Source organism: Canis aureus, chromosome 21 (genome assembly GCF_053574225.1).
Source record: "Canis aureus isolate CA01 chromosome 21, VMU_Caureus_v.1.0, whole genome shotgun sequence".
NCBI lineage: Eukaryota > Metazoa > Chordata > Mammalia > Carnivora > Canidae > Canis > Canis aureus.
Window position 1 is genome coordinate 56,105,904 of NC_135631.1, and position 26,338 is coordinate 56,132,241.

The window sequence follows — 26,338 nt, forward strand, 5'->3', positions numbered from 1 at the left end:
ACCTGGGGCGACGCGTTCACAGCTCAGGTGGGGCCCAGGGTCCGGTCCGAGCGGGGAGCTTCCCCCTGTGCCCCGGGAGCAGGGGCCCCACGCGGGCCTCGACCCCAGGACCCGGGATCACGACTTGAGCCACGGAGCCCCCCAGGCGCCCCCTCTCTGTGTCTTAAGCAGCAGGTCTCCATGTCCCGCAGGAGATGGAGGCATCAGAAGGCATCTCCATACACAGAAGGTCGGAGAGCGCAGCGGGGCGGAAACCCCGCCAGCCACTCCTGCACCCGACAGCACCCAGCTAGCTCTCCCGGTCCTTGCCACGTGTTTCCCAATTACAGTGTCTCTGCGTGAAAGGCCGCGTCCACGCAGCTTAGGTGTCAGGGTCACAGACAGAGGCAGACGGCAGAGCCCGTCCCTGACGTCACCCAGACACACGGGATAGAGCAGCGGAGACGCGCGGGGCCCAGGGTCAGCGCCCAGCAGGTGCCCGGGGAGCACCCAGGCTCCCTCAGCAAGCGCAGGACGCGGGTTCCCGGCCACAGCCGCACCCCCGCCCCGCAGCCTGAGATTCCAGGAGGAGGCGCAGCCCGGACGGGGACAGTGCAGCGGAGATCACGCGGGCCAGGCGGTCACAGAGGGACACCGGCCCCGGGGGGCGAGCCCAGCACGGCACACGTTGCAGGACGCCACCTCTGGGGCGCCCAGTGGCTCCGTCCCACGAGCACCCCACTCTTGGTTTCGGCTCAGGTCGTGACCTCAGAGTCATGGGGTGCCCCGGACTCCTGCTCGGCGCGGGGCCTACCTCAGGTCGCCTCCCCCCACGAGAGCCCCGCTCGCTCTCTGCAGTAAAGATCTTGAAAAAACTTCACGACGCAGCAGCTCCGCCTGCACCCTTGTGACCGTTCCTTCCGAAAGCAGTGATGGGTCCTCGCAGGGCTGGCACCCGGCCCCACGCGGCTCTGCGGCCTCCGGGGACGCTCTGGAGGGCGCCCTGTCCTACCTTTGCGGTGCTTGAGGAGGATGTCCCAGATGCCGCGGCGCGAGCAGGGGTCCACCCCGCTGGTGGGCTCGTCCAGAACCACGGTCCGCGACGCGCCGAGGAAGGCGAGGCCGATGGACAGCTTCCTCTTCATGCCCCCCGACAGGACGCGGGTCTGTGTGTGCTGATGCCGCGTCAGCTCCACATCCTCCAGGGTCCTGCAAGGAGAGCTCCTCGCTCTTGTCCCCGAACGCCTAAAGCCTTCCTTGGCTCCGTCCACCCGCCGGGACCGCCAGCGACTGGGGACTCGGCAAACCGGAGGCGCCGACGAGGCCCAGAAGCCACGGGCGCTCGGGGACCCTGCCCCAGCCACCCTGGCCTTCGGAGGGATTGCGCCAACGGGCCGCGACGCGAGGGCCGCAGGACCCACCCAGGGCTGTTTGGGGAGAACAGTCGTCCCCCTCCCAGGAGTATTTTCTTAAGGGACCTAGATTTCCATGGGGCACTGCGGGGGCACGTGGGATGAGGCGGCCGTGCGACAGTGGAGGGCCTGTGGGATGCTGGGAGGGGCCGTGGGACGGTGGGGGGGCCCATGGGACGGCGCGGTGGGATGCTGCAGGGGGGCAAGCAGAGGCCCACCCACCGCACACCGCGGGGCCACCTGCACAAACCTTGTGGCCCGGCCCACACACAGCCACCCGCCTTCCCAGAGGAGCCGCTCCCTCAAATGCCACCAGCAAGGGACAAATAAGAGCAGCCCTCCTGCGCACACAGGTCCCCTGCTCCTTCCCAGGGGCGCGCCATGTGGGCATCCAGGTCTCAGACACAGGAGAGTTTTGGAAGGGGGGCAGGGGGACCCAGAGGCCCTGCACGGGGCGGGGGCAGGGGGACCCAGAGGCCGTGCACAGGGTGGGGGTGGGGGACCCAGAGGTTGTGCACGGGGTGGGGGCGAGGGACCCAGAAGCCCTGCATGGGGCGGGGGCAGGGGACCCAGAGGCTGTGCACAGGGTGGGGTCGGGAGACCCAGAGGTTGTGCACAGGGCAGGGTCGGAGGACTCAGAGGTCCTGCTTGGGGTGGGGGTGGGGGCGGGGGACCCAGAAACCCTGCATGGGGCAGGGTCGGGGGACCCAGAGGTCATGCACTGCACGGGGGCAGGGGACCCAGAGGTCGTGCATGGGGTGGGGGCAGGGGACCCAGATGCTGTGCACAGGGCGGGCGGGGGGGACCCAGAAGCCCTGCATGGGGCGGAGGCAGGGGACCCAGAGGCCGAGCACGGGGCTATAGGGCTGGACAAAACCCCGAAGGCTGCCCGACTCCACCTTCACCACGTGCAGACCACGAGTCTGTATTTTAAGCCGTGAAGCCTGCAGCCATCCTGCACATTGGCCCCTGCAGCGACCCGGAGCCCCCGGGAGGGTCAGCCTGGGACACGGGTGTCGTCAAGCTGCCGCAGGCCCGGCTCCGCCTCTGGATGGTCACGGGCAGGAGGGCGCAGGCAGGGCTGGCGCTGACCTGTTCACCTCCCGGCGCAGCGTCCGCTGGGTCCAGTGCGGAGCCTTGATGGCGGCAAAGAGCCGCAGGTGCTCGAGGACGGTGAGGTTGTCCAACAGGACGTCCCGCTGTGGACACACGCCCAGCTCCCTCCTGATGGCGGCCAAGTCCGTGTGCAGGCTCCTGCCGTGGACGAGGACGGCCCCAGACGTGGGCGGGTGGAGGCCGGTCAGCACGGATCTGCCGGAGAAGCGCGTGAGCTCGGGGCCCTGAGCGGCCGCTCCGGATGCCAGACCCGGGGGCCGCCGGCTGCACCCCACGGCGCTTGCGGAGTGTCGCTGGCTTCTCCTGGGAAGTGGGGGACCGTGACGATGCTTACGGCCCCAAACCTGAGCCCCTAGAACATGCCGGCGCGCGGGCGTTCAGGATCATGAACCCAGCTTCCGTTACAAGGTAAGGAAACCGGCGCCTGGGTGCTGAGTCGGCGAGGCACCCGCCTCGGGCTCCCCTACGACCCGGGTCCTGGGGTCCAGCCCCGGTGGGGCTCCCCGCTCAGGGGGGCGTCTGCGTCTCCCTCTGCTGTGCCCCGTTTGTGCTCCCTCTCTCTCCAATAAGTAAATCTTTAAAACCTGAGGAGACCTGAGGCAAGCAGAGCACGAGCCTGCCGCCCACGGTGCGCCCCCGCCCGCCCGCCACCCCACGGCCTGCATGCACGTGGAACGTGTGACCTCCAGGGACCCCGCGGAAGCTCGCCGCCCTGACCCAGTCAGAGGGAGCCGGGGGACGGCCTGGCTCTGCTGCCCGCTCAGAACCTTCACTACTCAGGGGTTTGGGGCCGTCCTCACGGTTCCGAGACTTTATAGGCACGCCCGCCGCCCCTAGCTCGTAGCAAATCCCAAATCCGCCCCTGGCTGCTTATGCACAAGACTAACAGGTGCATCCACGCAGGAGTATCCGTGGGGAGGACCATAGCAGCCCCGTCTACAACCCCGCAAACCTGGACGTAAGCTCGGCCACCACCCACAGCAGGTGTAAGGATGAGCACACGGCTCCAGAGCCCCGCGCCAGGCGCCCAGGGGCGATGCGTCACGGCCACCATGAGCCCCAGCGTCAGCGCCCCGAGGGCACCTGGGAGGACGCGGCTCCCTAAAGTGCTCTGCGCCGGCGCCCAGCTCACGGCCCGCACAGGCTGCAGCTCCGCCAACCTCCCCAGGGACCGAGCCGCGCAGGCTTCAGGCCTCCTGGGGGTAGGAGAGACGACGCACTCGCAGGCCCCAGGTGCCCGCGCTCCGCTGTCGGCGGGATGCGGGGCGCTGGCTCGAGTCTCCGGGCGCCCGAGGGCTCCCCGTCCTGAGCTGAGACACTGCGAACGCTCGGCGGGATGGGCAGCTGGACTTCAGCTCCGAGCACAGAGCAAAACTTCCCTTTTTTTGACTTCTATTGGAGATTTCTGTGTGTTATTTTGCTACTTTGCTTTAGAAGCTCAAAGCAGGGGCCTCCGGGCGGCTCAGCGGGTGGAGCGCCCAACTCCTGCTTTTGGCTCAGGTCCTGATCTCACGGATTTGGGATCAAGCCCCACGGTCTGGTTCTTTAATCAAATCTGGAGCCACTGGGCCCCAAACCAGAAGTCAAGCCGGGACTCAGGCGGTGGAGAACCTTGCAGACATCCCTCCCGATTCAAGTTCCCAGAGACAGGAGAGCGAAAGGAAGCGTGGCGGGGGGACGGTGCGGCGCCCCAGGACCCACGTGAAGACACAGTGCGGCATCTGCGGGGAGCGAGGGGTCGAGGGACCCCACCCGCCCGCTGTCCCGGGGCCCCGTGGGTCACCACCGCCAGTGCCGAGCGGCTCAGGCCCCGGGGCCGTCCGTCTGTCCCGTGTGTCGACGAGCGTGGGGTGGGACTCACATGACGGTGGTCTTCCCTGCGCCATTGGTCCCCAGCAGGGCGGTGATCTGGTCGCTGTGGAACGTGATGCTCAGGTCTCGGACGGCCGCCTTGTGGGGCTCGTACTCCTTGGTCACGGACACCAGGGCGACGCCCGGGGGGCCTCCTCCAGCCGCCCCCGCCCCGTCGTGTCGCGAGGACCCTGCAGACAAGATGCCGACTCACCCCGACGGGTCCCGGAGCCCCCGGAGCCCCCAGAACACGGCTCGGCCCTGGCAGCGCAGCCTCGGACGCGGATCACAGCTCACAGAAACGCACCCGGAGGCGCGAGTCCCTTCCCCACGGAAACCAAGAGGCCAATTACATCACAGCAGAAATTACGGGGCGGCCGGGCGGCTCGGGGTCCCTGCAGGGAGCCTGCTTCTCCCTCTGCCTGGGTCTCTGCCTCTCTCTCTCTCTGCATCTTTCATAAATAAATAAAATCTTAAAAAATATAAATGGAAGCGCCGTGATGGGAGCCTGTGCTCCCTTCCAGGGGCTGCCTCTGAAGTCCCGCCTCCACGGGACGGCCTAGGCGAGGCCTGGGGGAACCTTCGTGGCGTCTCTGTGAGCACACCGGGCAGCTGCCCCCTTCACCTTTGTTTCTCACCCACTCATGCTAGCACCCAAGCTTTGTTTTGCGGCCGTGGAGCAGGTGCACGCGCGCACAGAGGCTCTGCAAACAGCAGGTGATGGAAGGACCCCAGCGCTCTGGCCCCCGGCCCGATGCCACCACCGGGGGATCGTTCCTCGGGACATGGCCCCGAGCCGCGCTTCTGAGCCCAGCACGGACCCCGGGGCAGCCGGCAGCCGAGGCAGGGGCACAGTTGGAGACTCCAGCCCCACGAGAAACAGAAGGTAAGCAACCGGAAGGGAAGACGGACGTGCCTCCGACGCGGCTGCTTTACAGACCTTCCCTGTCGGAGTCCTCGTGGGGGAAGGGCAGGTCAGGGCCAGGCGCGCGGCGTCCTCCTGCCACTAAGCCACACAGACTCTTCCAATATGATGCAGTAAAGGGGAAATACCACGGTTTCCTTAAACCGAAAGCTCCTGAAAAAAAAATAATAATAAAACATGATGGAAATCAGTTTATTTTTGGGCAGCCCCGGTGGCTCAGCGGTTTAGCGCCGCCTTCAGTCCAGGGCGTGACCCTGGAGACCCGGGATCGAGTCCCACGTTGGGCTCCCTGCATGGAGCCTGCTTCTCCCTCTGCCTGTGGCTGTGCCTCTCTCTGGGTCTCTCATGAATAAATCAATAAAAAAATAATAAAATAAAATGTCAAAAAATAAATAAATAAAATAAAAACAGCGCTGAACAATCGCCGCACGTCCCCGGAGTAGAGCTCCGCGCCCTCCCCCTGCCCGGTGACGTGGTCAGTTGCACACGTGCACAGAATCCTCCAAGTGACTGGGAGCTGAGGCCCGAGTGGCCCTGCAGCCACGGAGACGTGGGCGATGCTCACCCAGTGTAACCGGAGGGTCAAGGACACGACCACACGCAGATGGGGCGAGTGAAGGAGGGTGCAGGGCTGGGATCCTACGGGCTGAGCCGTGTCCCCCAAGGTTCCCGCGGACGCCCGAGCCCCCAGCTGCCCAGAATGGGGCAGCTTTGGAGGAAGGCCTTCAAGAGGTGCCTAAGGCCAGGCGAGGCCCCGGGTCAACCCTCATCCCATCCAATGGACGTCCTCACGGGGACAGACTAGGGCAGACGGGGAGCGAGGGCAGAGGGACAGGACGGGGCCATCAACCAGCCTCCTGCGGCCTCTCCCGTGCCAGCCACACGGCCAGTGTTGCCACGCCCGCCCCCGAAAACATGCACCCGCAAGCAGGATGTTCTCCAAGGCCCAAGCCAGCGACCAAGCACCCCAGGCGGGGAGGGATGAGCAGCCTTGGATAACCACGGCCTATGCCACACGCTCTCCCCCTGCACCTGCCGGAGGCGACCACTCGAGTCAGGGTGTTGTCAGCACCCCTCCCTCCCGGGGGGCAGGGGCCCAGCCCGCGGCAGGACATCGAGGAACTGCGTGCAGCAGCCCCCGGGAGCTGCTCCGCCGGGCACAGGCCTGCAGCAGCTGACGCACTGTCGCCCGAGTCGAGCGGGGAGGCCCGGCACCTCGGTGCTCCGCCGAGGGACCCGCTCGGTGACCAGCATCAGCGCCATTGACAGCTCGAGGGCTGGCGGGCAACGGACCCAAACACCTTGGGCGATGAGCGTCTGGATGAGCAGAGGCGAAGGGGCACCGCCCTGCGCTTGGCTTTCCCTTCCAAGTGCAAACGCGCCTCTGAGCGTCTACCAGCCCCGCAACCGGGGGTAACCGGGCACATTATATGTGCAAAGGCCCTGCGCTCCGAGGGCCTGTCCTCCAGGGGAGCCGCCTGCTGGCACGCAGGCCCGGGGGCTCCTAAGCCCTGGCCCCCAAGGCCCCGCAGGGGTCAACACAGAAGCCGGTGAAACCAGGCAGATGGCGCGAAACCAACTTTAACTGGAAGCGCATGGAGGAGAGTCTATGAAACAAGAAGGCTCAGGGCGGGCGAGGTGTGCGCGGGGAGCTCTGCACAGGGCGGCCTTTGGCCCCGAACCCCGCGGGCCTGACCCGGCCTCCCGCCAAGGCTGCAGGGCGAGAAATGTGGGTGGCTGCACCCACCCCGCACTGCAGGGACGGGACAGACGGGGGATGGGGAGGGGACCCCACCCACCAGGCACTGCAGGGACAAGACAGACAGGGGACGGGGAGGCAGGGGACGCTGCCCACCCCGGCCCTGCCGTGAGGCCTTCCAACCCGCCCAGACCCGCCCACAGCGACGCTTCCCGGGCTGAGCCACCTGCAGGGGTGCCCATGGCTGTGCGAGCGGACTTCGGGGTGGCTCCGCCAACAGGCCCTTTAAGTTGCAGGTGTTACTATCACTGGGGCCTGGGGAGGCCGGGAGACGGGAACCCGCCTGGAGCAGGTGGTTGGCTGCTCAGGCCCCAGGGCAGGCGCACAGGGCAGGGGCAGGACGGGCGCAGTCGGGAGACACAGGGAGGGGACTGAGGCCGTGGCCGCTGCTGTGCCTGCTGTGCAGGAGCAGGTGAGGCAGGTGAGGCAGGTGAGCAGGCTCCGGGGCACAGGGGCCCCTCCTGGCTGCGCGTCCCAGCCCTGGACCATGAGGGCAGCAGCCGGAGAGCCCACGGGGTGGCAGCGGGGCGTAGCCAGGTTGCCGGGTGTGCACAGAACAGCGAGCTACGTCTAGGACGTAGGGGCCAGCCCTGGGGACAGTCCCTCCGGGGGGGGGGGGCACTGAGGCCCAAGACGTCAGGGTATCAGGAGCACCGGCGATAAGAAGGCACGTGCTTAACGATGGGAGCACGACCGGCCGTTCCTGGGAGGGGTCCGTGGGGCTGGGTGTGCTGCGGGTGTCCGGACAGCCCAGCCAAGAGAGCTGCCCCTGACCTGCCCCCTGGGAGGCCCGTCTCGCACAGCCAGGTGGCGAGGAGCTCAGGTCCTGGGTTCGGGTCCCGCATCGGGCTCCCTGCTCTGCAGGGAGTCTCCATCTCCCCCTGCCTCTGCCCCCCCGTTGTTCCATCTCTCTCTCTCTCTTTCTCTCTCTCTCTCTCTGTCAAATAAATAAATAAAATCTTTTAAAAAAGAAAAGAAAAGCCACCTCCAGCAGGCGGGGCCTAGGACCTATGAACCCGGCGCCCTGGGGCAGCTGTAACGACACCGAACCTCCCAGGAAGGCACTGAAAATGCATTTCGTTTTCTGGTGCAGAAACGCCCAGCGTTTCAGGAAACCACGTCATCGGTGCGATGCCAACGGGACGTCTGTGGAGACCCCAGGCAGCTCAGCAGTAGCCGCTCGCGTGGCTCACGACGCACAGATTCAGGACAAAGGATTTGCGATCGCTTCGAACCAACTCAGAACCAAGTATTTTCAGAATTGGCAGTTTTAGGAAACGCGCTACGCTCCGTTAATAAAGGTGTTTGAGAAGCTACGTCCGGTTATCATCATTCTGCGTATTTTTTAAGTCGCTCAGCAAAATAATAAAACATCACGTCGTAGAGATTCCGCATTGAGGTGAGGGGCAGGGAGGACCTGGTTACGTCTGACGCCACCTGCAGGTGCCTGTGCCCCGGCTCTCAGGGACGTCACCCGGGGCTCCATCCCGGACCCTGAGGTCATGACCAGGGCCCCGTGGCCGAGCGGGCTGAGCCACGCAGGCGCCCCCACCCCATGTTGGAGCCTGAGAAGTTATCTGACCCCACACTTTCGAGTAAGACCCAGATCATTTACAAAAATGTCACTTTTATAAGCAGCTGGGGGGCTCAGAGGTTGAGTGCCTGCCTTCGGCCCAGGGCGTGACCCTGGGGTCCTGAGATCGAGTCCCGCATTGGGCTCCCTGCATGGAGCCTGCTTCTCCCTCTGCCTGCGTCTCTCGTGAATAAATAAATAAAATCCTTTTTTTTTTTCAAGTCACATTTATCCACTTCCCTTGGCTGTAATGTTTCCTCCCACATTATTCCTAGTTTAATTAAATTATCCCCGCATTTCTTATCACATACAAAAAACTCTGATTGCTTAACATTAGTTTTCATGACAGTTCTCATCCCGTTTATCTCTGCCATGTGTATTCCTTGCTTCTAGTACCAAACGGCGTTGGATCCTTTTCCTTCCCTTAGATCCGAACCTTGTCCTCGGAAGTAAGGAAAGCGTCCGAGTACCTCCCTCCTTGTCCTAACAGTCGTGCCTCGGCGCTGAGAGTTTATATATTATTTTTTACAGATCACTTACCTTTTCTTTCTTTCACGTTACACTTAATTTACATTAAACTTTCAAATCAGGTTGGAAGGCGGCCTCACTAGCTGCGGATCCCATTCCAGGAGAGTAAAGGAGCGATGGAAATCATCTGTCCTAAAAGGAACGCGTCGGGTCAGAGAGCTCCTCAAAATCGCAATCCCACTTAGGAAAGCCCATCAGTATTTTCTGGCAGTTTCCTTTTTTTTTTTTATGATTTATTTATTTATTTATTTATTTATTTATTTATTTATGATAGTCACAGAGCGAGAGAGAAAGAGGCAGAGACACAGGCAGAGGGAGAAGCAGGCTCCATGCAGGGACCCCGATGTGGGACTCAATCCCGGGACCCCAGGGTCATGCCCTGGGCCAAAGGCAGATGCTAAACTGCTGAGCCACCCAGAAAGTCCCCCCTTCACTATTTTCAACAATTTTTGACCATTGTCATCAATTTACATTTCTCACTGCCCTTGAGAAGTATTTCACCGGTTGAAACCAAATTGCCTTTTTAGTATTTTTTTTTTTAATGATTTATGTGGGTTCCACTCGACTTTCCCAATAGAATGCTTCACCTGAAGCGGTATGAGGCATATGAACTTATACACTGATCTGGAGACAATCAACACACTTAAAATGGTAAACGCCCACGTTGGGGAACGTGGCACCCTGTCCGCTTACTCAGCTCTACTTCACGTTCGCCGATCTTTAAAGAGGAAACGTGTGGGGATGGGGGATGGAGAGCATCCCAAGCAGATGCCGCGCTCAGCGAGGAGCCTGACGCAGGACTCGATCCCGTGACCCCGAGGCCACGACCTGAGCCACCGGGGCATCCCTCGCCAGATGTGTAGTTTCGTCCTTGATGCATACCGTCCTCTACGCTAGACTCGCACGGACACATCCTACTGCTCTTGGGACGGGCAGCGTGGCACGGTTGCTGCCGACACGCAGCGGCACCTCCAGGCAGCAGGTCCGCGTGCCTGAGACGGACCATCGGATGCCCCCGCCGGCTCGGCAGTCTCGCACAGGACCTGCCTGCGGCGGTGGCCTGTCTCCGTCTCCGGGTTTGGACACAGCTGCCTGCTGCGTGTGCTTCCTTCCCCCAGGGCAGAGCCTCGGCCCCAACGTCTATGCCCGCCCAGGCAGCGCAGCCGACCCCAGCTCACCCGTCCTCCCTCCCTGGGCCCGGTCTCCCCGCTCACCTTCCGCAGGACCTCGGGGAGGGGCCGCAGCCAGAGGGCCTCCCCAGATCCCTCACCAGGGCCCCGCGTGGGCGCCCATTACAGACCATGTCCCTGTCCGCGTGGCCCGGCCCCTTTCCTCACCCACAGCCGGCCTCCCCAGCTGCCCGCCCTGAGCCCCCGCGGGGTCGCTGCCTCCTCGTGGCCGCAGCGTCCTCGACGGCACAGAGCCCCGCAGCCCCGCACCCCTCTGTCTCCCACCCTGTGGCTCCGGGAGCAGCCGCTGCTACAGGAAGGGGTGCGACCGGCCCGTCACAGTATACAGGACAGCATCCCGCCAGGAGCCCCGGACTCAGGTCCCCGGATTCCCGCCCACACCCCCGGTGATCGCCCTGTGGACCCTGAGCCGCCGGCGACGTATAGGGACACTGACACCCCTCGCCACTCGCTTTGTCCCGGGCAAGCCCTCACTCCCCGAAGCTCAGCTTCTCTCCTCCGGGGTCATGACCCTTCCACTTCCACTGTGCTTCGGTCTGCGAGGCCCGTCTGTCCGCCTCCTTCCGGCCGCCTGTCCCTGGGCAGCGACTCCCCACCACCCTCCAGTCCCGCGTCCCCCCCGCGCCCCGACCCTCTGCTCCTGACACCTCCCGCCCGCCGACCAACCACTACCGTCAACATCACATGCCCCGAACGCCATCCAGGCCCCCGAGCGGGCGAGTCGCCTCGTCACACCCGGCGCTTCTCGCTCTGTTTCACCTTTACCTTGTAATTCCTCAGCTCATTTTTTTAAAAACTTATTTTCCAGAACCCACCCTTTCATTCCTGGAACTTAATATTCCAAACTCAGACACGTTTCAGGTATGCGTTCCCTCTTTCACCCTTGGAGGCCAAGGAGGTCTCTCCCCTGCTTTTTCTGCAAAATAACTTTGTCGGCGGCACATTCCATCTGGGTTCCCTGTCATCCTTCAATTAACGCGTGAGCTCTCCGCGTCTAAAATACTTTTTTGTAAATAGAACGGACGGGATTTTTTTCTGTCCCTTCATATTGAATCTATAGGATCAGAGTCAGTCTCTCTCTCTCTCTTTCCTTCGGTTTTAGTTCTTGACTTTATTTATTTATTTATTTATTTATTTATTTATTTATTTTTTTTTTTTTTTAGTTCTTGACTCTAAAGGCGAGATGCCATTTGAAAGATTCAGGTGCTTTGGAAAACACAGAGACAGAATCACAAGTAATTTCAGCAAGGGCGTCACATGTCATTAAAGCAATTCCTGCTAAAAATATAAAATAGAGACCTTGCAAAAGCAGTGTCTGTCCAGCCGGCACGTGGCACGCCCACCCCTCCCCACTAGCCCAGCGAGGGAACCGTGACCGTCGGTGGGTGACCCCGGGCGCCCCCGTCCCGACCTCAGGTGGCTTCACCTGCCACTCAGGACTCGAACTTTCACCATCCCCTCGACGATACACCGTACCGGCCCCCTTTCTGAGCCTGAGGTCAAGAATAAGCAATCATTCTGATATTCACACATACTGATTGAAACTGGGTTTAGGGCTTTTTTTTTCTTTTTTGAAGCTTATTTTAGCATTTTTTTTTTCACTTGCAGAATTCTTACCAGGAACCAAGTTGTTCAGGTACCATCCACATACGAAATAGAGGCCTGAATCGAAGAGGATCATCCAGCAAACCCAGCCGAAGGTCATGCCCGTTTGTTCCGGGGGCTGGGACAGGTTATCCCACTGAACCCCTAGAAGGAAGGACAAGGTCAGGGTCGGAATCGCACATGCCGTTGTGGGGCTGAGTGCGGCAGCGCGTTCCCACGTCCTGGAGGCTCAGAGCAAAGCTGAGCGCAGCCAAGAGCTGCAGGTCACCCCGGGGATCGCGGGTCTTCCAGCAAATCATGAGGCTGCTGAGCTGCACGGCGATTTCCAGGCTCCCAGGGGGCCTGGCGTTAGCCACAGGCCAGTCTCGGACATGTGTGACCGTGTGCAGCGCCGCATCCCTTCTGCCCCCACTGCTGCCTCCCCCCATCCCGGCCTCCGCCCTGCACGCCGCCCGCCCGCCCGCAGCCGCCCGACCCCACCAGTCTGACTCACTGATCTCTGTGCCGCGGAGCATCCCTTACCTGCCTCTTGCCCTTCGAGGAAGGTGACGAAGAACACTCCTTGTCCAAAGGCGGTGGTGGAGAGCAGACACTGCCCGCGGCACAGGGAGGGGGAAACAGCGTGTTAGCGCGTGTGCGGACCCCAGCAAGCACGGCGCTCGTCCCCACCGAGGTGGGTGGGCTGCGGCTCTGGGCGCCCACGGGCATGCGGGCCCTGGGCGGCCGGGCCCAACGTCAGCCCGTTCTGGAAGCAGCAGAGCAAGCTAGTTGTGAACGCGAAAGGGGCTTGTGTCTCTGCTGCGCTGCTCCGAGCACCGCAAGCCCAAGACGCTGCACACGGGAAAGCGTGCAAAATAGCAGCAAACGGAGCGTGGCGACTGCCCCTTTCTTAGGTTAAGCGAACGCGCCGGAGCAGGGGCAGCACCCGATGGAGCACGTGCACCATTCGGCACTGGAAAGGCCTTATTTCCATTGCAAGGTCCTTTGTCCACAAAAAAGTGCCCTGGGAAAGCGTTTTACGCTTAAGAGGATCGCCGTGTACCAGAGTTTGATTATTTCCAGGGCAGGGATGGGGGGTAGGGGGGCTAGGAGACATCTGAGCGTGTAACAGGGGCACCAGACGCTGCACACTGCAGCACGGAAACACGCACAACCGTACTTGGAATTCACGCAGGTGATCCACAGGTTCTCCTACATGTAAGGAGGTGGGGCTGGGGGTGAATGGTCCCCGTGTTTCGTGTTAATGGTCCAGCAAACAGCTCGTTAACACTCAGCCGAAATTATTGGTTATCAATTATTGGTTACCAATCACAGCAGGTGTGACATAAGCTAATTGGAACTGTGAGCACCTATCGATGGATAAAATGCTGATTACAGGCAGCATTTCGGGGCACCCGGGGGGCTCAGCCGGTGAGGCGTCTGCCTTCAGCTCAGGCCATGATCTGGGGGTTCTGGGGTCGAGCCCCACATCGGGCTCCTGGCTCCGCGGGGACCCTGCTTCTCCCTCTGCCTCTGCCCTCCCCCTGCCTGTGCACACATGCGTCCTCAAATAAATAAAATCTTAAATAATAATGATAACAAAGGCGGCAATTGCTTGTCAGGCACACGCATCGGTGCTGTGGGGAAACGGCCAGCAGGAGCCCTGGAGGTGTACGATGTGTACAGAGGTATTTCACGCAGAGACTCCGGACGAGCAGACAAGGGACCCCATCCCCATGGGAGAGGGTACATCAGCTGCCACCTTGACCTCTGCCGGCCTTCAGGGAACCCCACAGGAGCCCTGAGGGTCCACCCTCCTGGGAACCTTCCAAATGCTCCCTCAGGACTCTCCTCACACCTCCCAGCAGGCTGCAGTTTGGGGACCTGGCCTGACCTGCGGGGGGGAATTGAAATACGGGCTGGTGCCCTGCAGCTGACCGTCCTCAGAGCCACGCGCATGTCCCGTCCACGAGGACGCAGTTCCCTGCTCCCTCCCGGCTCCGTGCTCCCCAGGCAGCTCTCATCAAACAGGGAATGGGCACCTCTCTGGTCCAGGCACCTCTCTGGTCCGTACATCACATCGAGCACGGAAAAGAATTCTCGTACTTTTTCGGGAGGTGCCTTAAACGGTGGAACAATTGTGACGTTGCTAGTGGAGGGATCCTTCCACCCGACATGACGTCATCCCTGATGCTCCAGGAGAAATGCTTATCTTTTGCTTCTAAAACAGCTCTGAGGGTATCCCCAGGGGGCTCAGCGGGCGCCTGCCTTCGGCCCAGGGCATGACCCCGGGGTCCCGGGATCAAGTCCCGCGTTGGGCTCCCTGCGTGGAGCCTGCTTCTCCCTCTGCCTGTGTCTCTGCCTCTCTCTCTCTCTCTATGTCTACCATAAATAAATAAATCTTTTTTAAAAATAAATAATAAATAAATAAAACAGCTCTGGAAATCTACTGCTTTCCATCCGGCAAACAATGAGACACGGAGGTCCTGTGCTGCCTCTAAGGTGCTACCAATTTCCAAAAAGTGCTGCGGGGACCGACTGCTGGGTGGGTGCAGCGGTTGTGTTGTGCGTTTCTAAAAACAGCAACAGAACGAAACGAAAACCCCACTTACCAGAAACATCTGAACAATGACACTTAATTGGTTACGGAGAACCAGCAGCACGATGTAGGGCAGGAAGCTGATCATGTACACCAGGCTGGCCCACAGGGCTGCTGTGTTCGCTCGGCTGAAGAACGCACCCAGGAGGTAACTCAGCATGACGACCGACACCCCGAAATCCAGGAGAAAGAGGAAAACAATGCAGGCGTTGCTGTGGGCGAAGATGCCGCTCGCCTTCAGAATGACGGCCAGCGCGGCACTGCTCAGGGCCAACGTGGCCACGTTCTCCAGGAACCAGGCCAGGAAGAGGACCGTGGGGTGCACCCCCATCATCCTCATGTACTGCCGAGGAGGAAGGGAGAGCACGGTGATCACCCCAAGGCCGAGAAGGAGATGAGACCCGGGTGAGGCCGCACCCGACGCTTCCCTGGAGCCCGGGCCCCGGTGTGGCGGGCGCCCCGGGGGCCTCAGGGCTGGGAGCCTGCCCCACGCTGCCTCGTCCATTTGGTCGCTGCTGGTTTTCTTTCTTCCACACCCTCCCGCTCATTTATTTATTTATTTATTTATTTATTTATTTTTGGTTGTTTTCCTTCGTTTTTATTTTTCATCATTTTGGCTCTATTGGTTTGGTTTAATGAGGACAAAGAGCGCAAAGCAGGGAAGGGGGACCGTGGCCTTCCCACGCCCGGGCTGGAAGGCTTTCCACACAACGACGCGGCCTGAAGTGATGGTAACGGAATCACATCGGTAAACCCATGGGTTTTCAGCCCAGAACTCCCCGGGAGGCCGCGGGTGTACGGCTGGCCACTGGCAAAGGAGACCAGGTTGGTGCGGCCGGGCCTCGACCCCAGCCCCCCACCCGGGGCCCTGCTGGAGGGGGAAACACAGAAATGCAGGGATAAGTCGGTTCTAAGTGCGCGAACAATGCAGGAAGCAGCTGCACCAAAGGACGGGAGGCCAGCGGGCAACGTGCACACCGGTCCTCCCCGGACACCAGCCTCCACCCGGGACGGTCATCCTTAACAGCAGTTGCAACTGTTCCAAGTTTTAATGATGTTAAAGCCAAAACGGCGAGGCTGCCCGCCAAGGAATCGCCCCGCAAGTCAAGGCGGGAAGTGCGCCCTTGGGCCTTTCCGGGTCATGTAAAAATTGGCAAGTGAGCAACCTGGCCACCCGTCCTGGGCTCCCTCACAGCCCCACAGGAAACACCTGCTAACCCTGGCGGGCGGGAAATGCTTTCCCCAGACCCCCCGCCCCGCCCCGGGCATGGGGACCCCGGCTGAGGGGGTGGCTACGGGCCAGGACGCCCGCCCACCCCCGCCGATTACCTCCTCTATCTGGATCTGTCGCTCGTAAACCAGCCTTCGGACCATGCTGGCCACAGACACCATCCACGTCAGCATCATTATCAGAGGGAAGAAGAAACCGACGTTGTTCAAGAATCTGCAAGGGAAGGATCCCGTGAGCGTCCGAGGCCAAGGGGCGCGTTCCGCTCGGGATCGGGTCCCATGTGCCTGCTTTCCCTGTCGTCCTTACAAGCCTCAAACCCTTCTACGGAGCAATAGCTCGTGCGGCCACTTCCACGGGCCTGTGACTTAGGTCGGCTGGTGGTGTCCCGGGAGGTGTGCAAAGTCACGAAGGACGCTCGCTGGCTGGAGGTCCCTTGAGCGGCCACTGCCCCCGTCCCGTCACTGCTCTCTGACACGCTCCTCGGCAGAGCGGGTGGGAAGAAGGAAATCGGCCGTTACCCCATGATCACAACTTCCCCGTCAGGGGAGACCAGTCTATCTCCCATCGACCGTCTCCGGTGACTGTGGATGATCGCCTACAAGATACCTGACAAGTGGCCGCTCGAAGTCTCCCCACCGTGGGGCGCCCGGGGGCCCGGTCGGTTACGTGTCAGACTCAGCTTCAGCTCAGGTCATAAGACAAGACCCTCACTGGGCTCCGCAGTGAGTACGGAGCCCGCTTGTCCCTCCCCTCTGCCTCTCCTCCCGCGCTCATGCTCGCTCGCTCATAAATAAAATCTTTAAAAGAAAGAAAGTCTCCCTGGCTCTTCCTCTCCACTCACTCCCCGACCTCACCCACGAGCTTCCCTGTCCAATGCAACTTGACACGGCCGACCTCCAGAAGGCCCGTTACAGCCACGCCTCACACCCAAGGAGCATTTCTCCATCATTTTCCTTCTTGACTTCTTGGGGGTTTGGTTCCAGTGACTGGTCCCTCCTTCCCTTCTTCCTTTTGCTTCTAGAACCTGACTTTCCTTCTGTCTCTGTCCCTTCACTGTGACTTCCGCTGTAAATACAGGATTCCCACCCCAACCGGGGCCCCGCCTCCTCACCCCACGCCCCCTGAGCTCTGGGCCACACACTCATGATTTGATCCATCATGGGGGCCGCCGAGAGGGGCAAGCCATTTGATGGGCCATGTGGTCCGTGAGCAAACCAGAGAAAGGTCCTGTCATGGAGGAGCCTGTGTTCTGGTGGGGCTGGGGCACACCTGACGTAAGCCAGGATGAGAAGACACACGTGGTCGAGCATGTGGAAGACCAGCTCTGGCCCTAGTGGGGAGGGATGTTATCTGCAACAGGGTAGTTAGCCAAGGCGTCCGTGGAAGAGACATCAGAGGGCAGAACAGGTGGAAATGAATCCTGCAGAAATCGCAGGAATCTGAAGTCAGGTTAGGAGGTGGAGGCGGCACATGAGCGGGGCCAGAACCCTAGGAGGACTTTGTGGGTCTAGGTGACAGCAGGTTTACTCAAAAAACAAAGGAATTCCACGAAAGAGTTTTGGAAGGAGGGGAGGGAACCTATCAGGTGTGTGGTTTTTAAGCAGAGCACTGAATGCAGTGACGACAGAGAAGTGGAGGTGGCAAAGCCCAGGAGGAGAACGTGGGAAGGTCACAGTGGACGTGCAGCAGTGTAGATGGACAAGGGTGCAGACAGAGATGCTGACCTGGGGATGGGACCGGCTAGCGAGGTCCCTGCTGCAACAGCCTTGAAGGGACCCCCCCCCTCCAGACCTCCCTTCAGAGTGTTAACCATCTGCCCTTCACACTGGGTGGTTGGGCCTGTTGGGGAAGGCCTCCCACTCCTCGGCTTGGCAAAGACAGGCCACGCAGCAGGAGCCAAATATTTGTCAATGAAACCATAAGTGCGTGAAAAAAAAAGGGAAGGGGGATTAACTTATTTTTATTCATTTTTCTGCCTAAGATGACTATGCTGAGCCATCAACTTTGTGCATCACATTTTAAAGCTAAATATCAGTTAACTTGTATGTTATACGGTGAAGCTAAATAGGTAACTCACACGCTACTCAGTTTCATGAATTTTCTGGGATTTTTTAGTCCTTGTTTTTCATAGTGTCCAGTGCAAGTAAAAGTCTGTGAACGGGAACACCATACAGTATATACCCCTGTATACCCCACAGGTGACGTCACTTCTCCCGGGCTAGCCCAATTTACCACAAAAATGAAGCTTGGATCACTCGTAAAGTTAGAAACAACTAATACAGAGTTTGGGTGCGGGGGGTTGAAAAGAATCTATCTACGTGTTCGTGAACTTTATCTTTTTTACTTAAAAGCACTGGAATTGATGGCTATCGGAGTCTGTACTTCCAGCAACGTCTTACAAACAGCCAATTAGTATCACACACAAATATTAAGGTTCCACCCAAGTTACTGCCCAGAAGTCACACTGGGTGGGGATTCTCTGTGGGTCTGGGGCTATGATGTGCATGTCCTATGGACCCTCCACCTTTGTAAAGGAGAAAGTCATGACAGGTCTGCAGTGGAATAAACCCAGTTCTGGAGTTCTTACAGCCACTACCCCGGAGCCAGAGAACGTCCAGACACTCTGCACGTACAGCCTGAGTGAGGCCACTTGGGAGAAAGTGCGTGGAGTGAGAAACGGTAGTACGTGGCTGTGTGCCTCTCCCTTGCCTAATCTGCTGCTGAGAATCAGCCCCTAGTCAACGAGAAGGGAAAAATGTTTGTTCTGATTTTGACAAATGCTTGGAAGTATTTGAAACAGCTGCTAAAATAATCAAGGTCAAGAAGGAGTCACACAAAGTAGGTAAGGGAGATACCAGTAGCAAAGCCCACACTCTGCAGATCTAGAAGGTGTCGTCAAACTGCTCTTCTTAAAGTCCTGGGCACGATCCAGGGTACAGCATATGGAAAAGGATGTGTTAAGTGGATGCCAAGCTGCATGTTAAGGGGAGGGTGGTACTAGAAGCCACTCCTGCACCCAGACCCTACTGTTATGCGAAGAACACATGTATCTGCAGGAAGCTCTCAGCCCTTGTGGCCACAGGAATGTCACCTGGTCCTCACCACTAATGGGACCCCTTGCAAACGACTTGTCAGGAATATCCAATTCATTCAGAACGAGTAACAACAATAAGAACACAAATCCAGCACATTTATGTAAGGGATAAAGGTGGTTGAGACCCACAGTTAGTAACAAATGAAAAAAATAAACCCAAAAGATGGTACCGTGAAGCAGATGAAAACAGTGAACATATTTTTTGCTATAAATGTAAAAATATTTAAAAAGGGAATTCCATACATTAAAAAAACCACCCTGTAGCAGAATTGTTACAATTCAGTGATGAGGTGGCAAGACAGCAAGACGAAAGGAAGTGTGTACTGGAAAAACCTAGAAAGAAATAGAAGGAAAACAGTACCCATCAGACAAAGATATAATTGGAAGAAGCACATGTCGATACTGCATAAAACGTGGTATGGGACCATGAAAAATTGACGTAAGAAACACAACGAAGAGAATCAGAAGTGATACAAGGCATTTTTTTTTTTTTTTGTAAAGTAGGAAAATTTTATGGATAAGAAATGCAGGGAAAAGAAATCCGTGCAATTGGAGACTCTGAAAAAGATCTGTCAAAATTTCCATACAAGGAAACTTAAACCTGAATCTACACATTGAAAGGTCTTATCCTGCACCATGCAAAATTATCCTAGAATGGTCAACAGTGAAATGTATCCCACTAAATTCACTCAATTTTTTTTAATTCACTCAATTTTGAAGTCACCAGCAACTCCCCAAAATTAACAGGTCAAATAAAAGCAGGAAAACATCAAAGTGGCCTCAGATTGCTCCATAATCGCATTCAAGGCCACAGATAATGGAGTTATTTCTACAAGATACTTGAGGAAATACTGAGTGAAGGATTTCATATCCAGCCAAGCTGCCTTTCAAATATAATTCATTTGGGGAATATAAATAATAGTGAAAGGGAATAGAGGGGAAGGGAGAAGAAATGGGTAGGAAATATGAGAAAGGGCGACAGAACATGGAAGACTCCTAACTCTGGGAAACGAACTAGGGGTGGTGGAAGGGGAAGAGGGGAGTGACTGGGTGGCGGGCACTGAGGGGGGCACTTGAAGGGGTGAGCACTGGTTGTTGGCAAATTGAACACCAATAAAAAATAAACTTATTGTTAAAAAAAACAAATATAAAACTGCAAAGAGTTAAGGATGTAAGAACGCAGGTTGTATGACCTCATATGATCATCCTAAAGAAATTACTAGAAGACAAATTTTGGCCCACCCAAGGATGACCGGTAAATTACAGTATTAGGATAATGCTCAGCAATGAACATGTGGTTCCAGTAAAAGAAAGACTAAAACAAAAATGGAAATTCATATGACAAGACAGACAGGAAATGTTATGTTCCCTGAAACGTAGAAATGATACAACAAACGATAATTAGAAGGTTAGGAGAAATGAATCAGAGAGAATAAGTTGGCAAGTGTGAAAATTAGAGGGTATTTGTTCAAAGTTCACAGATTATAAGTAGGTGTCTTTCATGGTATAATCTAAGACACTGGATAATATCAACGAAAATTGCATGATGGAGAAGAAAATTTACTGATGGAGAAAGAGAAATTACTTTGCTTTTATTTCACATCATAAAAAAATAAAGGGTTGATATTACTCATATGATGTTGCAACTATAAGATATCCACTAGAACAACAATAAAGCATCACTAAATATGAGGTTTCTTTTTTTTAAAAGATTTTATTTATTTATTCATGAGAGACACAGAGAAAGGCAGAGACACAGGCAGAGGGAGAAGCAGGCTCCCTGCGGGGACACTGATGAGGGACTCGATCCCAGGACCCCGGGATCACACCCTGAGCCCAAGGCAGATGCTCAACCGCTGAGCCACCCAGGTGCCCCTAAATATGAGTTTAAAAGCAAAATTACAAGTATAGAAAAATACCTAAGACTATCTATACAAGGAAGTTCACTTCATCCTATTACACACCTACTGTCACCTAAATAAGAAGGTATATGAAACATACAAGAGACACACCCAAAACAAAACATTTCAGAAAAGTCTAAGGGCAGAGGCACATGGCACATCAAGCAAATGGGAACACAGAGATGTAGGGAAGAGAGCGAGAGGGGGAGGGAGAAAGGAAGGAAGGGAAGCAAGCAGGGATCATCACATTAACTTATGTGCACGAAGCATTAACTAGGACTCCAAAGACAGTAGTTCACATCTGTGCTCAGCACAGGAAAAGAGAGAGGGACAACCAAGTAGGAGGGGGACCATGACCTATGTGCCTTAGTCCAGGACACATGAAAGGATGCACATCAAGGAAAGAGAATCCCTAAATAACAAAGTGAATATGGATCGATTCTGTGCTCCCAAAAAAAGAAATTAGAAATTCTTCCCAAGGGCCCAAGAATCATTCACAAGAGGAGATTATCTATTAGCTGACAGGGAGAAATGCTATTAATTCAAAATGTGGACGTGATAAAGATGCTTTCTGAAGTCAATGCAAAAATTAGGGTACACCCACAGGAGGTGGCAGTTAGCATAGGGTGCCTTTTTGAGTGTTTGTCAATCTGATTGAAAAAAATGCTATCACAGAGTAGTTTCTATTTTATTTTTTTTTAATATTTTATTTGAGAGAGAGAGAGAGCACAAGCAGGTGGAGTGGCAGAGGGAGAGGAGCAGGGAGCCCAATGATGCTCAGTGCTTGACCTGATGCTAGTATCATGACCTGTGCCAGAGGCAGCTACTTCACCAACAGAGCCACCCAGGTGCCCCTTATTTTTTTCTTATTAAAAGTACACTTAGTAACTTTGGAAATTCCTGAGGACTTCCACTTGGAAATTAATAGAAACTTTACTCAAACAGTTCTTGGAAGACGAAGACCATCGGCACCCATATTCCAAGTATTCAGAGAGAATCGATAAATAAAGTCCAAATATAGTTCCATGAAAATGGAAAAAGAGAAGCAGAACATACCGAAGGCCCTTGTACATGTAATGTATTTTAAAACTGCAAAAATAAATAAATAAATAATAAATAAATAAATAGAATAAGATAAAATTGCAGCATCGGCCTGACTCAGGTGGTGGAGCACATGACCCTTGCTCCTGAGGATGTGAGTTCGAGCCTCACGTTGAGTGAACACCTTTTCTTCCTGCCAGGAACCCAGGAGCCCACGGTACCTGACACCTGGCAAGTGCTGGACACACTGTTTTCCAAAGAACCAGCGCAGGCACCTGTGTCTTAGCAAGATTCATGACGTCCGGTATGTGACATGCGCATCACCACGACAACGCGTGGAAGAGCAGTTCGAAAACAAAACAAAATAGAACTGACGTGTAAGAAGAGGGTGTGAAGTAGGATTTTTTTCCCTCTGTTGTCTCAACCCTTGATATTCATTTGTTTATAAAACTCACAATAAAAAAAGAAACATATAAAAGTCAGGGAGGTCAGAATAGGATTCCATCTGCCCCCTACTGTCCACACCGCATAAATCAACCAGGTGTTTTCCAGATGCTTCCGACTATTCACTCCTAGTCTGGAACTCAGACAAAAGTACCTTCAGCCAAAGTCTGCAAACAGGAAATCAAACCGCTGATTTACTAAGCATCTAGGAAAGGACGCTCTGATCTTCAGAAACATTCATTGGCACCAGCTCTTTTCCTGAAGGTGGCGAATGCTGGATTTACATTCTAATGACCCCTTGCCTAGCGTCTCCTCTGCCTGCTGCTGGCCTCTATTAGCCGCAGCTGCAGCCACCGAGTTCAAAGAGGACAGGAGAGGGAAAGAACCAGAGGGACTGGCTTTTGTTTTTCTCACTCAAGATGCAGGGCTTGTGTCCAAAGTGCAGAGCGGCCTCCACATCCCCAGCAGCCCGGCCTCTGCCTGCTGCTCCCCTGCCTCCCTCCACGGCCCCCAGATCGCCCTAGGTGCTCACAGGCAGGTCTCGTCCCCTCCCCAGGTCTGGTTTTCAGCAGCACACCACCGCTGTGCCCTGCAAGCCAGTGAGGTGGGCCGGCGGGCAGTAAGCATCCCGATCCCGGCAGGGATCCCCACCAGCAAGCGTCACATCACTGGCCCGAGGTCTGTGACCAGCAAGAGGAGGACCTGGCTCCAAAGGCAAGTTTTCTTTCTTTTTTAAAAATATTTTATTTACTCATTTGAGAAAGAGACTAAGTGATGGAGAGAATAGGAGTAGGAAGGAAAGAGGGAGAAGCAGGCTCCTGCTCAGCCAGGTCAGGATCTCAAAGTTGTAAGACTGGGCTCCAGGCTCAGCAGGGACTCTGCTTAGGATTTTCTCTCTCCTCCCTTGCCCCCCCCCCCAACTCCCTCACTCTCACCTTTTCTCTCTCAAATAAATAAATAAATCTTTGAGAGAGAGAGAGAGAGAGAGAGAGAGAGAGAGAGAACAGGCCCAAAACATGGGTCACTTGTGCTGAGCCACATCAGCGAGCGAAGCCCAAGTGCAGCTCCAGCCACCAGGAGCACGCATCTTCCACCAGTCAACCTGGAATCACCTGGTCAGCGCTGCAGAGACGCCCCCTGTGTTCCCCTCGGAGGGTAACCTGGCCTGAAACAATGTGCTCTTTGCTAATAATGTCCTCTGAATGTTCTCCTTTTGCCCTGACAAGCCTTTCCCTTTCTCCCGCTCTGGGAGCTTCTTCGTATTTGCCACATGAGATGATGCCTGATGCCTGATTCGGGAACCCTGAATAAAGCCCATTTGATCTTTAAATTTACTCAGTTGAATTTTTCTTGTTTAATAGACTGAATGTCACTTCCCTGGCAAGGCTGCCCTTGGCCACATTAATAATTCCTCTGGAAGCCTTGCCATCCTCGTCCCACACCAGCAGGGCTCTTACCTCCCTCCAGGGCTCAATTCAAGTGTTTGCTTTATTGTATGTGTAGACCCTGCTTCCCTCAACTTGGGCTTGGGAGCGGGTGACTTCACCTGTCCCTTCACTGACCCACCCGCGTCTGGAGACAGACACATAGTACATAGTAAATAGTCAAACAAATGAGTCCATTAACGACTGTATAACTCATTCTGCAAGTAGCAGGAGCTACTAAAAACCTCCCACAAGCGTGGTTGGGGGTCGGCACCATGCTTCAGAGCCATCACCCTGGTGGCCGAGGACCAGGGCCTTATAGGATCTCTCCACTGGGCCTCCACCTCCCACAGGCCCACCGAGCCTTCAGGTAAGGACATCACTAGAAACCAGACAGAACAGAAGGATATATGGCGATGAGGGCCTCCAAGACTTGACTCTCAGAAAATGAGGCTACTGCTTCTCGTGCTTCAAAGGACTAAAACAGAGGCTTCTGAGAAATCGTGAAATCCTACCGTATCCGAGGAGGGAATGAGTAAAAGTGACCCCACAACCCCATGGTCCAGGGCCGTAGCCAGACACATGGCTCAGGCAGCGCAGGGCAGGAATGTGTCGACCCATGGGGCTGCAGGTCCTGTGATGACCCTGGGTCTATAGACCATATACCATATATTCCAAAGTATACAATAGAATATTACCCAGCTGTAAAAAGAATGAGATCTTGCCGTTTCCAATGACATGGATGGACCTAGAGGGTCTTATGATGAGTGAGACAAGTCAGAGAACAACAAACACCACGTGATTCTCCTTCTATGTGGAAAGTAAAAAAGACCAAAATAAACAAACAGCACTAATAATAAAGGGAAAAAAAAAAAAAAACAGAAACAGATTCATAACTACGGAGAACAAAGTGGCGGTTTCCAGAAGGGAGAAGGGACAGGATGGGCGGCATCGGTGACAGGGATGAAAACAGACAAGCTTCTCGTTATAAACCAAGTAGGTCAGGGAGACAGAAAGTACAGCATGGTCCATACTGTGTGACAATATATGATGACGGTGGGGACAGATGGCAGCTACTCTCAATGTGAGTAACGACTGACGGACAGAGTCGCTGAGTCACCGTGTCTCCCTCCAGCCTGAGGCCTGAATGGGTCCCATTCACAAGGGGTGAGAAAGCACATGGGGCCCTTCCTCCTCACAAAGCCCATTAGCCGAGCACCATGGTCGGCTCGGAGGGAAAGCTGGCCACCACGCGGGCCACCTCCGACTTGCCATGAGGACGTTTGCAGAGATGGGGCCGTTCTGCGCAGTGCACCCTCCTGGGGGCAAACCCCAGGCTCCCCTGCACCAGAGGGAGGGAACCTGCCCCTCCTACTTGCTCGCCCCAGCCCCTCTTCCAGGGGGAACATCGACAGCATGCTTTGGAGCTAGAGAGAGGCTTTCAGAATCCCATCTTCCCAAGATTCGGCTAAGGGACAGCATCATAAAAAGTCCATTTCTCCCGGTATCTGGAAACGGGACATTCATCCCCACAACGCCCTGGCACTGGGGCTGTTGTGAGGTTTTTACACAACACTTGGCCAGAAAAAAGCCATTTTCTCAAATTTTGCTCTAGGTGATATTGTCTCCAAGAAAAAATAGTTCAGGAGCAGAGAAGGAATGGCTGAAAACATCCAAAGCCAAAACGATCATCACTTTGAAAGTAGTCTTCACTTTACAAAGATGGAGGGTAAGGGGCTTTCAGATGATCCGCATAGCGAGGCAGTCCTGGTTCCAAGGGCACCCTGGTCATCTGATGACCTCTGTCTCCAAACGGTGTCTTGCTCCTGACCCTCTGCCTGGGCACCGCGCTCTGACACCCCTAGAGAAGCAACCACGCGGGTGCAGCCTGTGCTCAGGCCGCCCCGGGAGGGTACCTCCTGAGCAACCAGGTTTTGCTTCATGAAAAGGCTCCAGGGAGCCGTGGTGCGGAAGGTGTGCGGCCAGGCAAGGAGGGGGCGAGGCAGGTGTCCGGTCAGGGGGCGTGGCCCCGGTCAGGTGGCTGCTGTGCAGCGGACCCTGCTCTGTGGCGCCCCTGGAGGGCGAGCATCTGCTGCCTGCCCCATCACCGACAGGTTCCAGGTGGCCCCTCTGCCGGCCTCCCTTCACCCCCTTCTTCTGTGCTCCCCACACCTGCCTCCTGGGGAGTCTCGCTGGGGCACAGGACGAGATGCTCCAGGAAGAGTATCCCTCAGGGCTGAGCCCACCCGTGCAGCACTGTGGCTGCCGAGCTCTTGACCACCCGGCCACACCTGGGGGTCCGCGTCCAGTGGGGCACGCCCTCTGCTCCACTCTGCAAGCCCCATCTGGCCCAGGCCCCACTGTCCTTCCAGTGATGTGCTCCAGCTGCTCCAGCCCATAACCGACCATCCCTTCTCTCCCACAAGGACATCACCAGCCAGGTCAGGACACCCCAGGTGTCCTCAGACAGCCTCGCGAGCCCCTAAGCCACCCCCACGGCCTCTGAACCCTCCCCCTCCCTGCAAGCAGGCCGACTGTTCAGGGTCTGCATGTGAAACCTGTGAATTCTGTTCAGATTCCTCCTGAAGGGTCTTTAAAGCTACGGACGCCTGGTGTCAAATGTGACCTTCCGCACCATCCCATAATCTCCCGCAGTTCCCCCTGGGAATGGGTCACCCGGATGCAGG

At 56.5% G+C, this 26,338-nt stretch overlaps 1 protein-coding gene across 1 annotated transcript in view; it reads right to left on the reverse strand.

Moving 5' to 3' along the window:
- Positions 1–26,338, reverse strand: part of ABCA13 (ATP binding cassette subfamily A member 13) — a 233,896-nt gene that overhangs the window by 103,069 nt on the left and 104,489 nt on the right. Inside the window, exons 35-42 of the mRNA XM_077861791.1 lie at positions 15,846–15,960; positions 14,530–14,859; positions 12,461–12,530; positions 11,951–12,082; positions 5,299–5,436; positions 4,369–4,549; positions 2,484–2,702; positions 992–1,188 (exon numbers count right to left, since the gene is read on the reverse strand). Coding sequence (XP_077717917.1) covers positions 992–1,188; positions 2,484–2,702; positions 4,369–4,549; positions 5,299–5,436; positions 11,951–12,082; positions 12,461–12,530; positions 14,530–14,859; positions 15,846–15,960 — 1,382 coding nt within the window. The remainder of the gene's footprint in view (positions 1–991; positions 1,189–2,483; positions 2,703–4,368; positions 4,550–5,298; positions 5,437–11,950; positions 12,083–12,460; positions 12,531–14,529; positions 14,860–15,845; positions 15,961–26,338) is intronic.